General features: G+C 37.7%; 1 protein-coding gene across 1 annotated transcript in view; it reads left to right on the top strand.

The window, feature by feature from the left end:
• snca (synuclein alpha) overlaps positions 1 to 13592 on the top strand; it is a 77259-nt gene extending 63667 nt beyond the window's left edge. Inside the window, exons 5-6 of the mRNA XM_003221301.4 lie at positions 9154 to 9240; positions 12957 to 13592. Of these exons, the coding sequence (XP_003221349.1) occupies positions 9154 to 9240; positions 12957 to 12989 (120 nt within the window). The 3' untranslated portion in view covers positions 12990 to 13592. The remainder of the gene's footprint in view (positions 1 to 9153; positions 9241 to 12956) is intronic.
• The last annotated feature ends 721 nt before the right edge of the window (positions 13593 to 14313 follow it).

Here is a 14313-nt window from a genome sequence, read left to right as displayed (position 1 = left end):
TCTGATGCTGCTTGACCACATGCCTCCTGGTTTTCATCTGTGAAATGATGGAGAATATGCTAGCCATATTCTCCAAAATGCACTTTATTCAAACCACCCCTGAGTAGTCTCTGGACTACTATTCAAACCACCCCTGGAGTAGTATCAAACTGTGTCAGTCTTTTTCAAAACAGAAAAATACAGTATATACTCATGTATAAGTCTAGAGATTTAGTCAAAAAACTGATATCCCCAAAACCATGGATCAATGTGAGTGCTGCACCTTAACTCTTATCAGAAAAGTATCATCCTCTTCTCCAAATACAATGATGAAAAGCAGAAACCTAGTCCACCTTGAAAGATCCTAAAAGAAGCATCAACCCCCTCTATTCTCTCTGCTGCAGCCTCACTTCTGACCTTTTTGAATGTCAGAAAATGGCAGAGGTGGCATTGGCACTTTCTCTGTTGACTTATCCATGAGTCACATAACAATCCAAAATTATGGTCCCAGAATCTTCCCCTGACTTGTATATTAAGTCGACTTATACATGAGTATAAGTCCATGCAGTCATGCCGGCCACATGACCTTGGAGGTGTCTACGGACAATACCGGCTCTTCAGCTTAGAAATGGAGATGAGCACCAACCCCCAGAGTCAGACATGACTGGACTTAACGTCAGGGGAAACCTTTACCTATACATGAGTATATATGGTAGTATTTCAATACTACTACATTTTTAAAAAAATATTTGAAAATGTTCCTGTGTAATAAACCTCTTCTGCACCAAAGAGCTAATCATACCAGTCAGCATAAATTGTGCGTGTTTCTAGTGGCATTAATAAACACATAATCAAGAATACCGCCCTTAGTGTTGTGACCTAATTTAGCTTTGGTTACAGCCTTTTCTGCTGCAAATCATAAAGTAATCACAATCATAGGTAATCATAGGTATGCACAATTATGGTTCTTTTACTTCATTCAGAGGAGATAAATTATACACAGAGAAAGACAGCGTGAGTGTTCAGTCAGTCCTAGCCAATGCTTAATTCATATTTGTTAAAATGTTGGCTAGAAATTATTTTGTTCCCTGTACTGCTGATCTGAATTACAGATGGTGCAAATCTACTTTGTTAGAGAAGGTAATTGCAATGAGCTAGTCACTTTTTAAAAAGATTTGCAAATACGAAACTCATTTTTGGGTTGGCATACAATGCAGGCATAATATCCTGACCTCAGTTAACAAAGAAAATCTCAGTTAACAAAGCTTCTGACACAGGCTGAAATGACATAGGTTAAATCATGCCTCTTTTACTTTGGTGAAGAACTGGATTTTAAAAACAGGTGGAGAGATAAGTGGGTGCTCACCTCTAGGGATGCATCTACAATACACTGTAAAATGAATTCAATTTGACACCACTTTAACTACCATGTCTCAGTCCTATGGAATCATGAGAGTTGTACTTTACAAGGTCTTTACTCTTCTCTGCCAAAGAGAGTTGGTGCCCCACCAAATTACAACACCTAGGATTCTATAGTATTTACTCATGGAAGCCAAAATGATGTCAAACTACATTCTTTCTACAGTGTAGATGCCCCCTAGGTCATTTTATTGTTCCCGCTACAGAAGGGTAAAATCCTTACTTGTATCAGTGTCTAATAATTTAAATCCACACACATACACATTTTCCAGCTATCAATCCTTTCCAACCTTGAACTGCCAAATTAATGTGAAAGTCTCCAGCAATGACTACTGGATACAAATTACTCCTTTCTCAGCCACTTTTTAGCCATGGCAATAGCAATAGATACATCTATCTCATAGTAAAATCCATATTCACCAAACAGAAGTCTATAGAAATTCTTCTCCATGTCCTCCAACATTTTGCAGGTCACATGTTACCAAGGAACATCAGACTGTGATCAAGAAGGCAAAATTTGTTTATACCTGAGTCTAAAGTAGTGGTTCTCAACCTGTGGGTCCCCAGATGTTTTGGCCTTCAACTTCAAGAAATCCTAACAGCTGGTAAACTGGTTGGGATTTCTGGGAGTTGAAGGCCAAAACACCTGGGGACCCACAGGTTGAGAACCTCTGGTCTAAAGGGAAGAGCAAGATTTGGCTCCCTCCCCGCCCCCTCTCTCTCCTCCTTTTCACCATGCTGATGTGAGTGAAACTCACTTTTAAACCTAGTCTGCAGCAACTGAAGTATGCTGAGAATGAAGGGAGGAAATATGAGTAGAAGAGAGAAACTGAGACATTTTAAAGTAGTTGAAAAACTAAGATGACAGACAATTAATTGGGACTGCCTTGCCAAATCTAAAGAATTGAATAATATACTTATCCATGTTAAAACACTATGTGAAAAGGAACCTGTAGGTGGATGGATGGTGGAGAGGTGAAGTCAAGAATTTTAATTCACCTGTTTTTGAAAATGCAATAGGCATTGTTAAGTGAGATGGTCTCATTAAGAAAAGACTGAACTTGTAAGTGAATAAAGGTATTAAATATTTCAGTGCGTACCAGAGAGCAACAACTGGAGACAGGAAATTATTCTAAACACTGTTGATTAAAAGTGCTAAATTTCTGCAGTGTTATCAGGAATAATTATGTTAATTCTTTTTGGTATTTCTAATTGTGAAGAGAGTAGATACCAGTTCATTCAGCAGAGCTTCTTCTTATTCAAATAAAAATCCTAATTTGGTTTTAAATGTTTCTGTCAGTTACCTTAAGAAACATTGCTTTAATGAAACAAAATAGAAAGACAGTCAAAGTCACTGTTAGCTAGATAAATATGTTCTGTAACACATAATACATTTGTTGGTGTTATCAACTATAAGGTATTCCACTTTTCTTGTTCAAGTTAATTGGAAACAGAGAACTTTTAAAAAATAGAGGAGGGGGAAAGATAGATCTATAAGTGTATCTTCAGTGTTGAACTAATACAGTTTGACATCACTTTAACTACCTTGGCTCAATACTTTGAAATCCTGAGATTAGTAGTTTGGTGAGACACCAGCCCTCTTTGGCCATGGTTCCATAGCACCTTAGGTACAGCAGTTAGTGTCAAACTGCACTAATTCTACAGTGTAGATCAACCATGGACAAACGTGGGCTCTCTAGGGGTTTTGGACCTCAACTCCCACCATTCCTAACAGCCTCAGGCCTTTTCTTTTCCCCCCTCAGCCGCTTATACGGGGAGTTGAAGTCCAAACGTTAGCTCATGCCTGGTGTCAGTGCACCCTATGCTTCCTTTATCACTGAAGTATAATTTCAGACAAATACATGACGGGACACTTCATAGAACCTAGCTGACAAGCCAGAGAAAATTCCTAAACAAGACCTGGATTAATTTTGCAACTGCTAGTTTTAAAAGTAAGCTACTATGATGCCTAGGAGAGAGAATAACACACTTGACAAAACACAATAGATAACTGTATGCAGAAGTGTAGAGTCAAGGACAACTTGCAGGTGGCATTCTCTCCTGCATACACACACACTTTCACAAATATATTGTACACACAACTCTTACTCTACACTCTGTATGATAGAAGAAGGCTCTTTGAGAAGATGGGTCCTATCATGAGGGCAGATTAGGCATCCCATTGAAGATTTTGCAGTGTCATCAAAGGGCAATAATTTTGTAGATATTTAACGTCTCATTCTTTTGAGGTAGGGTTGTTCAGGACTTTTTATGCTGGAGTGGAGAGAGGAGTTAGTTAAATTGTTTCTTCTGGAGTGTGGGGTTCTCCTAGTTTTGGGGAGAGATTAGAATGGTTGGCTTTGGGTATTATGGCCCTTGACTTGGAGGTTGTGATTTGCATTCTGATTGAGATTGTGGCATTATTTTTCTCATAAATCATAAATTAAGTGTGAATGAAGTAATTTTCACTTCATGAATTTGTACAGAGACCACATATATATGCAGAGATATGATTCACTTGGTATCTGCCTGAAGTTGAAGAAGATGGATCATGGGAATGTATATGAGCTCATATGGAGAATATCTCCATAGGGCTGCCAGGTCTCAGGGCATGGACCTGAATCATCTCCAGGTGGGAAATTAAGATGCTCATTCTCCAGTATTGAAGGTTTGTGTCCCAGGCAAAAGGAAGGGGCTATGTCTCCATCTCAGCTAGTAGAACGGCTGCTTGCTACAGTTGGCAACCATTAATTGATTTGTTAATGCAATTTACAAAGACTTTTCAGGGAATCAGTTTTCTTAGCTTTCCTCTTCCCTAATGGTTGTTGTGGTACCAGGGTTCACCCATGACTCTTTCCTGCATCGACATTCTGTTTAGAAGCAAGAAGATTAAATTTAATTCATTAATTTCAGTGGCACCATGGGTTTTAGGAGAGAGATTGGTCAAACTTTTTCACGTCTGTTGAAAAGTAACATTTAGTTTCCTAATTGAGTTGCATGTATTCCTTTGAAATTAATTAGACGTAAAGGTCACTTACTTAACCTGAATCTGAACCATTTCAAAAAATGATTTTGAAAAATGTACTCAGAGAAGAGACTGAGCAATAAAGTAGATGTTAAAGGAAAGGACATAGAAAGCAGACCTAATTCATTAATGTTATTTTAAAGAACATTGAGTATACCAAAGCTCACAAAGCAGCCTAGAGAGAATTTGAAATAGTGATCACATATAGATTCATCTCATTTTCACCACTAGTGAAACAAAGTAAAAATATACCTATGAGTACGCTACAGGATTGAACTCACTGTTAGCTTTTCTGCCACAGAAACATCGATATGGGTTTATTATAGGTAAGATTCAAAAATACTCTGGTCCAATACTTGATTAAGTGTTCTGTAGGTAAGGCCCTATGTAGCATTTTAATGATAGCTCCCTTTGGTTCATGTCCTTAGTAATATCCAAAATAAAATGTATTATAAGTTGTACAACTCTTTATCTTCACCACATATCCTCACCTTCTATGTGCTCATTGGGCTATTTCCTTTTAAAATATATATATTTTAAAAAATGCAAAATAAGTAGGACATTTGAATATCAGGATGTAAAAATCATCTTGTGCCAGAAATTAATGCAACAGATTTTGGCTGAGAAATGGTTCCAAATCTCTCCAGTGACTGTTAAAATAGGGGAAAAGACAATTAGCATCTATTAGTTACCTTAAATGTAAGGTGTATAATTACAAAGGTTGAATGTGCATATATGCGCCATGACCACTAATGTTCAAAGTAGGACATGAAGCGTTATAATCTCAACAGATTTTTTCCACTTTGTATATCAAGACCAAATTGTTTTAGCAGCTGAAAAATAATTCAATCTATCAAAGTCTATCAAAGGTATTTCAAAAATCTGGATAGAGGGAAGGCTTGATCTAGTTCTTTATTTGATCTGGGAAGGGGAAAGGACAATACCTGGATAACAACAATAGTAAGAAATTAGGTACTTCTCTTAACAGCCATTCTTTTAAAACGTAGTATTCTTAAGGATGAAACCAGTCCATACTCCAGGAAATAATGCTTGACTACTCACTGCAAGGAATGATATTAGAGGCAAAGATGAAGTACTTTGGCCACATAATGGGAAGACAGGAAAGCTTGGAGAAGATAATGATGCTGGGGAAAATGGAAGGAAAAAGGAAGAGAGGCTGACCAAGGGCAAGATGGATGGATGTTATCCTTGAAGTGAATTGCTTGACCTTGAAGGAACTGGGGGTGGTGACTGCCGACAGGGAGCTCTGGCGTGGACTGATCCATGAGGTCACGAAGAGTCGGAAGTGACTGAACGAATAAACAACAACATTCTTAAGTGCCAGAGAAATTTTCTTCCCCAAAAGGTGAGATTCTGTTGAGATAAGGAATCTGTATTGTGTCTTTCCTTCATTCAGGCTGTTAAGGAGCAAATATTGAATTCTCAGTATTCAAACAGAAGGCATCTATACATAACACCTTTTGTACTTGTTAAAAGAACATCATTAGTTAAGGGATCACATTGAAAGGGGCAAAATTCCTTCCCAATATTCTGTTTAGTCACAATATTTCTGAGCACATGTAGAAACCATCCTGCAAAGTTATAGTTATAAAACAGAAGATCTGAACTGTGGGAGGGAGGGGCACATCTCAGATTCTGATACAAGTAAACCCAACGTGTGCAAATGGAATCAATTATTCATATCATACATACATATTCAATGAAGAGAAGGTCGGGGATCTGGAGACCATTGCAATAACTGGGACATGTGTCAAAATGAAGATTTCATGCCCTTTGGTTTAGAAAAGCAAAGCAGGACAAGAACACTTTTAACCCTTTTGTCTGTTATGTCACTGTTATGATCCCAATGCCTGAAGAAGGTAATGGGCTGGATGGGGAAAAACAAATTGAAACTGAATCCAGACAAAGCAGAGGTGCTTGCCACCAAGGGTCCTCATCTCGGGATGAAGTTATGTCAACCAGTTCTGGATGGGGTTACACTCCCCCTGAAAGGATGTTTGCAGCTTGGAGTGCTCCAGGATCCATCTCTCCAAATGTAAGTCCAGGTAGATCAGTGAACGGTCAGGAGTCCTTACTATCCACTTTGGCTGATTCACCAACTGCACCCCTTCCTGAAGATGGTAGTGCATGCACTGGTAACCTCAAGGTTGGACTTCTGCAATGCGCTTTACATTAAGCTACCCTTGTGCCAAGTTTGGAAACTCCAGCTGTTCAAAATACAGCAGTCAGATTGGTTATAGAAACATCTAGGAGTGAGCATATTTACACCTATCCTAAAGTCACTCAACTGGATGCCAATTAGTTTCTGGGCAAAGTACAAAGTATTGGCTTTGACCTTTAAAGCCCTACATGATTTGGGTCAAGATTACCTACAGGATCGCATTCTCCCATACAATTGGTCCCACACACTTAGGTCCTCTGGGGGCATTTGCTCCAACCAGCCAGAACCTGACTGGCAACCGCCACCCAGAGGACTTCTTCATCAGCTGCCCCAAGACTGTGGCACAACCTACCAGAAGATGTCGGAATTTAAAAACCATGTAAAGACCTATCTCTTCCAGCAGGCCTACCCAGACAGTCTTTAAGCATGAATTTTAACTGTGTGTTTAATTTATGTTTTGTGCATTTTAATATGTATTTTATAGAGACATGTTTTGGTGTGTAGTTTTTATAGAGGTATGTTTGAATAACTGGAGCAAAGTGCAATATATGTCTCATGATGATGCCACATGAATGTGAATGTACACTGCAGTTGTTTTCTCCATTTGTTTATTTTATGATGCTTATATTTATTATTGATGTATTCTGATTGCTGTTTATGTGATTTTAATATGTTATAAGCCGCTTTGGGTCTGGTGAAGGAGAAAAGTGGGATAAAAATAAAGATTTTTTAATATTATTATTATTACTACTACTACAGTAGAGTCTCACATATCCAACATAAACGGGCAGGCAGAATGTTGGATAAGCGAATATGTTGGATAATAAGGAGGCATTAAGGAAAAGCCTATTAAACATCAAATGAGGTTATGATTTTACAAATTAGGCACCAAAACATCATGTTATAAAACAAATTTGACAGAAAAAGTAGTTCAATATGCAGTAATGCTATGTAGTAATTACTGTATTTACGAATTTAGCACCAAAATATCATGATGTATTGGAAACATTGACTACAAAAATGCGTTGGATAATCCAGAACGTTGGATAAGCGAGTGTTGGATAAATGAGACTCTACTGTATTACTATATGTGTATTTGTGGTGTTTTTGCAGTGTTTATATCAGTTGTTCTGTAACCTGCCTCAAGCTATGAGGAGAGGCAAGTAAGAAATAAATTTTTATTATTATTCTTTCCCCAGTATGTGCTTGTCTATGTTTTGCATGTTTTAACAGAAACATGTCAAAGATGGGAATTTTAATGCAGAAGGGGGAGAAGAGAAATATGGGAGTCAGTTTCCTCCCTCACTGCTTCTGAAATGCCTTTCAAGCAGTTTGCTTCATAAAAAGATAAAAAGGCATTGGGGAAACATTATTCTTATTAGTGTGAAGCACACAGATAGGCTTTGGTGGAGATTGAAGCATTATAACCTTTCTCATTTCTGAAGTATTGCACCCAGGACTCTGTTGTCAAATATAGTGTTACTACTGGATGGAAATGTCTCTAATCTATCTTTATAAACATTGCAGATAATTGAGGTTGTGATCATTTTCAAGTTGGATTTCCATATGGAAGTCTGCAAATCTATTAGGATACCAAATGACAAATAGAAAGAATATTTGCAAAGATTCATTCTCACATTTTTTAAAAAATCTGACAGATAGGAAATTCTGTTAGGAAGAATAATAGACTGGTGAACATGTGGCACAATTTTATCCTGGCATTCAAACTTCCCTAACCGTTGTGGGGGGAATATTCTGCAAATCAAAACACATGGGTTTTTTGTCCAGGAAACCTGTTTTCAACATGTTTGTGGGGGGTTTTTGCACACACAAAAATCCCATGTGTTCTATCTGTTGAATTATCCTTATACAACATTTGAATACATGGAGAATAATGCAGAGGAAGTTTTGTCTTCTTAACAGTAGGGTGAAACCCAGTATATTTATTTATCCTCTCATACTAGAACAAAAAATAAGCAAAGATTTATATTCTCATCAGTCACATCATCATTAACTTCTGGATTTCAACAGCTATTTATAAAACACCTTCCAAAAACCCAAATTTAAGACAAAGCGTTGTCTTTGCCTCTGTCTGCTCGCCACTGTTTGGACATTTTTATATTTACTTTGAATGTTGAAACGAAGGATTGTTATACTGGTTGGGCTTCCCTTACCTAGATTTCCAAAATTTAGAAAACTCCAAACTCCAAAATTGTTCACTTGCATGGCTGAGATTGTGACACCTTTGCTTTCTGATGGTTTAGTGTACACAAATGTTGTTTCATGCACAAAATCAATACAAATATTGTAAAAAATTCTATTTGGGCAATGCACATAAGATGTATATGAAACACAAATCAGTTTCATATTCTCATCTCTAAGACATTTATTTGTACATAAATACAGGTGTTCCAATATCTCAAGAAAATATAAAATCCAAAACTGTTCTCGTCCCAATCACTTTGGATAAAAAGTACTCAACCTTTGTTTACAATTAAGTGTTTAAAAATCACCCTTTGTTGTTATATTCTCTCCTTTAACTCTATAGGATGAAGGTCTCCCTCAAGAAGGAATGATGGCTAACACAGACATGCCAGTAGACCCTGAAAACGAAGCCTATGAAATGCCTCCTGAGGTAAATCTTTCTTTGACAGCTTTTCTCAGCGTAACAGGGAAGTGATGCAGTGTTGGAGGTTTGTGTTTGCAACCCTTTGGGAAATTAGGAAGCTAGCAAACAAGGACCTCTCTTGAACTTGCTAGAGAATCTCTGTACACAGTGGATGATTCTCATCGGATTCAAAAACTAGTTCTCACTGAATGTTATCTAAATTAGTGAAGGGTAAGTTTTATTCTTCCAAAGGATAATCCTTTACCACTGGCCATGTCACGGCTGATGAGAAAGCATGAACTCAGTCTGCTCTAGCTCAATGTCTTATATTATTCAACCTGTTTATAAATTACTTGGATGATGAAATAGAAGGTATGTTTTTTTCAAATTTGTGATGATAGCCAATTAAGATTAGATGGCCATCTCTCAGAAACTATGAATTTCTTCATGGCAAGGAGTTGGTCAACATGGTACTTGCAGTATCTTTTGGCTTTATGATTTCTGACCACTGGGCTAATTGACTGTGATAATAAGATTTGGAGGCAAGCTATCTTCGAAGCACAGCTTTCCTGACACATGTTATTATGCCAGTACCTTCAGTGTAAGGACTTTAATTATGATCAGATCCTAGATTAGTATCAAAGAAGCACAAAAATACGCATATATTATGCAGTGTGAAAAAGACATGTACATTCTTCTTCCCTTGCACTGCCATTTCTGAATACTGCTTAGAATTGTAGATTTTTGTTCTTTCTTCAAAACACTTTTCCCCACCCCACCTCCATTATCTGCTTTGTTGTACCAGAAACTTCACAGATACACCTCAAACTTAAATACAAAATTGCAGATCTTAATGGACTGTGAGTGTCAGCAAATTGCAGCATTTTCTGAAAAACTGTCTCCATTAAGACTGCATCTTTAACTATCGTTAAAAACAGTTACTACACATTAGAGAAATGCAGCAGAATAGTATATTTGTTTCCTGTGGAGACAAGCAGTCTACTAGTTTAGGGAGAGGAACCTTCCTCTGGGAGCAAAAGAGCAGAAACTCCAATTTACTATGGTGGAAAAACAGCCTCTCTCTGTTCTCCTGAAACAACCGTGTTCCTTCCATATACATAGTGAAGAGCAGGCTCTTGGGGCTCTTCCCTTGCAAGCCCACTCAAGGAACAATATGCCAAAACCAGAAAGAAATAACTCAATACCGAACAATAAACAAGCAACAAGCTTCTCTCAAGGCTCTCCCCATGGCAAATTCCATCATAGAGGGATTTGACACTCAGCTTGTTAAGTAACCCCATATGATCTTGAATAGTAAGAAGAGCAGAGAGAGGCTTAGAAGAATGTATAATGAATCTGCCCAAATTTTCAGATTCTTGGACTTTGTTTTAGGTATCACATGAGGCAAGCAAATCACAATTATGACAAGATAATAGCATATTTGACTAAGACTTAGAACATGACGTCATTCCTCTTCCAGTAGTAGACAAGTTGGATAGTGTTTCTTTTACAAACACAATTCATTATTGATCTGCTTTCATAAAAGAAATTCTTTCAAATGGGGGCTTCCACTGGGAGAACCCAAGAGGAACAAAGTCATGTGATAAGTCTTGCTGTTATCCTGCTGTAACTGAAATTTTCCTCTATAATGTGATATGATCCTTAATCCTACCATCTTCACAGCCATATTTAGTGATGGCACAGCAGACAGGCTCCTCCATGGCTGCTCCCCAGGCATATAATTCTCTGACATTGAAGACTAAACTGGCTCCTCTCCCTGATCTCCTCCTAGCAGAACCTTTTGCCTTAAACTAGTAACTGATGTTCAACTGCCCATGTGGAAAAGTCTTTAATGGGGCCAATGGCTGTATTTTTATTGTTCTTGTTATGATTTTAAATTATTTTACAAGTCAACCTTTTGAGAACAGTATAATTTATTAGTTTTATATATCACTAGGTTATATGAGGCCCCTTCTTCACAGCTGTATAAAATGCACACTGAAGTGGATTATATGGCAGTGTGGAGTCAAGATAATCCAGTGCAAAGCAGATAATATAAGATTACAAATGGGTTATATAGCTGTGTGGAAGGATCTTGAGTCTACATTGCCATATAATCCAGTGCAAATTAGATAATCTGGAAGAGGCCTAAGTGAGGCCTAACTCTGCCTGTCCCCTGGGCTGAGTGGGTTGCTAGGAGACCAAGTGGGCAGAGATTAGCCCTCTAACTGGCAGCAATTGGATAAAAACAATAATTCCTTTCCCTCTAATTAGGACTTTATTTTTCTTTTCTTTTTGTTGTATCAACCTAGAGGCGTGGATGATGGGTTGTGTTATCAAATTTCGAGGTTGGGGGGCCTGTAGTTTGTTGTTTTGCCGGTCGCCGTGATGCCATCACTCATTTATATATATAGATTTCTGACAAAATAAGTAATCTTAAGGCATTTTCTATTCCTCTAGAGAAATTCTATGGTATTCTTGGGCCAGGAGTCCTTCATTTCAATAGGGTGACAGGATGAATGGGAAACACAAAGTAATGTGTAAAGTAAAGGAAGTTGTAGGAATACGATGCTATTTCCCGTCATAGAGCACAGACAAGATTGATCTTGTAACCTTCCCTTCCTTCCCTCCTTCCTTTGTGTTGGAAGTAGATGGAGCACAGTAATCTGCGTCCAGGAAGGGAGAATGGGGCGATCTGTGCCGTCCGCACGCGCGGACGGCACAGATCGCCCCATTCTCCCTTCCTGGCGATCTGCGTCTTATCATCAGGTGCGTCTTATAAAGCGAAAAATACGGTATTTGGTTCAATAGTTGGTTTCTATAAGAAATACCACTACAGATTCTGCAATATGTCCCCTAAGAGGGACTGCAGAATACAAGATCATCCTGTGAATACAGAAGCCTTCCTGAGCACAGAAGCTTTCATCATAGTTTAACATGACATCCATCAAAAGTGTTCAAGAGACAATTTCTGGATGTAGTAAACACATGAAGAGCAGGATCATGTTAATCTGTCTGCTTCTTCAGTACCACTTCTATATCTTCATAAGTTCTCTTATCCCTAACAGAAGTCCTAATCAGTTTCTGATGAGATGTGAAGCCTCTGAGTAATGAATCAAAACAGGGAGAAGACTTTGTGCGAAATAATTAAACAGAAACTAATACAGGGAAGGACTGAATGAAAACTGAAAACTTTTTGTTGAAGAGGAGAGTTCTAAGTCAGCCACATCCCTCGTAGCCTTGTTTTTTTTTCTATGTCTACAACTCATATTTGTTTGTGCACATGTGTGGAATAGAGAAAGGGATAAGAAAAGGAGAGTAGTACCCATACTAATCTGAATATGTCTCCTTGAAATCTGAAGTACAACTTAGAAACAGATTTATCACTTCAGTGAAAAAATTATTCAGTGTGGAATGTATAAAATGGGGCCTTGTTAGTCACTGGGATTTGGTTCCAGCATGGACTCCACCCCATTTATATCAAAATGTATGAATGTTCAAGTCTCATTACATACAGTGATATAGTAAAATTGTATCCCTTACTATATATATAAAATGATAAAATCCAGTTTTGCTTTTGGGATTTTTGAAAATATTTTCAAGATGTGAATTCATGGATACAGACTCTGTGGCTATAGAGAGATGACTATATTAAAATTTAATTTCTTCTTCTCTTTTTCCTTTCCCTTTTCTTCCTTCATTCCCCAATCTTTCTCCGTTGATGTTATTTCTGCTCCCAACAGGAGGAATACCAGGATTATGAACCTGAAGCATGAGTCTCACTCTCTTTCTTCTGTCTTCTGTGACCTGTTAACAAAGACATCCTGTCCTGTACAAGTGCTGAGTTCCAATGTGCCCAGTCGTAAACTATTTTTATAGTTTCTACAGTGTCTTTTGAAGTCTTCCATCAGCAATGATTGGAGCATCTGTAACTGTGTCCAGTTTTCGTTTCAGTAACCTCCTTTCTCTCTGAAACGAAAGTCCAGGTCTCAGAGCCATTGTTGTTGTGTGGATATTGTGGCTTCAACTTCTAAAAAAATGAAAACAATTTTTTTAAAAACCCACCTAAGTGTCTAACTCTATATTTGTAAAGCTGTACTTGTTTTGTTGACCTATTGTCAGTAATTTGATATTGTTTATGAAACAGGATTTTTAAAATGTTTCCTATGATTAGTCTTTTCTGTCTAAGGATGGCATTATAGTGAAAGTTATTAATATATTTCTATACATATATACAGATATATAAAGTAATTGAGCATGAACTATGCACCTATAAATATTAACTGTGAAATTTTATGTGCTTTGTGAAATGTTTTATTAACATGTCTCTGTAAATAATGGTGTCCAACTGGAATAAAATATGGTATCTATTCAAAATACAGATTTAGTGCTGGATATTTTCTCATGTGACTTCAGGTCAACTCCAGTGTAGGGTTTTTTTTTTTCAAGCAATATTCAGAGGAGGTGTACTATTACCAATTTTTGAGGCTAAAATATTGTGATTTAAGATTGAAATTATGGGCACCACAATTCTAGAAGGATATTGGCAAGCTGGAATATGTCCAGAGAAGATCAACCAAAATGGTAAAAGATCTGGGAGCCAAGGCCTATGAGGAGTGGCTTAGAGAGCTGGGTATGTTTAGCTTGGAGAAGAGAAAGTTGAGAAGGGACATAATAATAATGTTTAAATATTTGAAAGGATGTCATATTGAGAAGGGATCAACCATGTTTTCTGCTGCTTGACATGACTCAATAAATTCAATTCACAGGAAAAGAGATTCCACCTAAACATTAGAAAGAACTTCCTAATAGAACTATTCGACATTGGAATATGCTGCCTTGGAGGGTGGTGAAGTCTCCTTCTCTGGAGGCTTTTAAGATGAGACTGGATGGTATCTGTCAGGGATGCTTTGATTAGGTGTTCCTATGTGGCAGGGGGTTGAACTGGATGGTCCTTATGATCTGTTCCAACTGTTTGGTTCTATGATTTGCCATAGGTCACTGTCATGCCCCATGAAGACTCTCGCTGTTTACCTCTAGATTGACCCCCTTCCCTAGTTAAGCCCTTTTTAGTTAAATGGATTAATATTTAATGTACAG

Source organism: Anolis carolinensis, chromosome 5 (assembly GCF_035594765.1).
Source record: "Anolis carolinensis isolate JA03-04 chromosome 5, rAnoCar3.1.pri, whole genome shotgun sequence".
Taxonomy (NCBI): domain Eukaryota; kingdom Metazoa; phylum Chordata; class Lepidosauria; order Squamata; family Dactyloidae; genus Anolis; species Anolis carolinensis.
The sequence above is the reverse complement of the archived record's forward strand: the minus strand, read 5'-3'. Positions and strand labels throughout refer to the sequence as shown.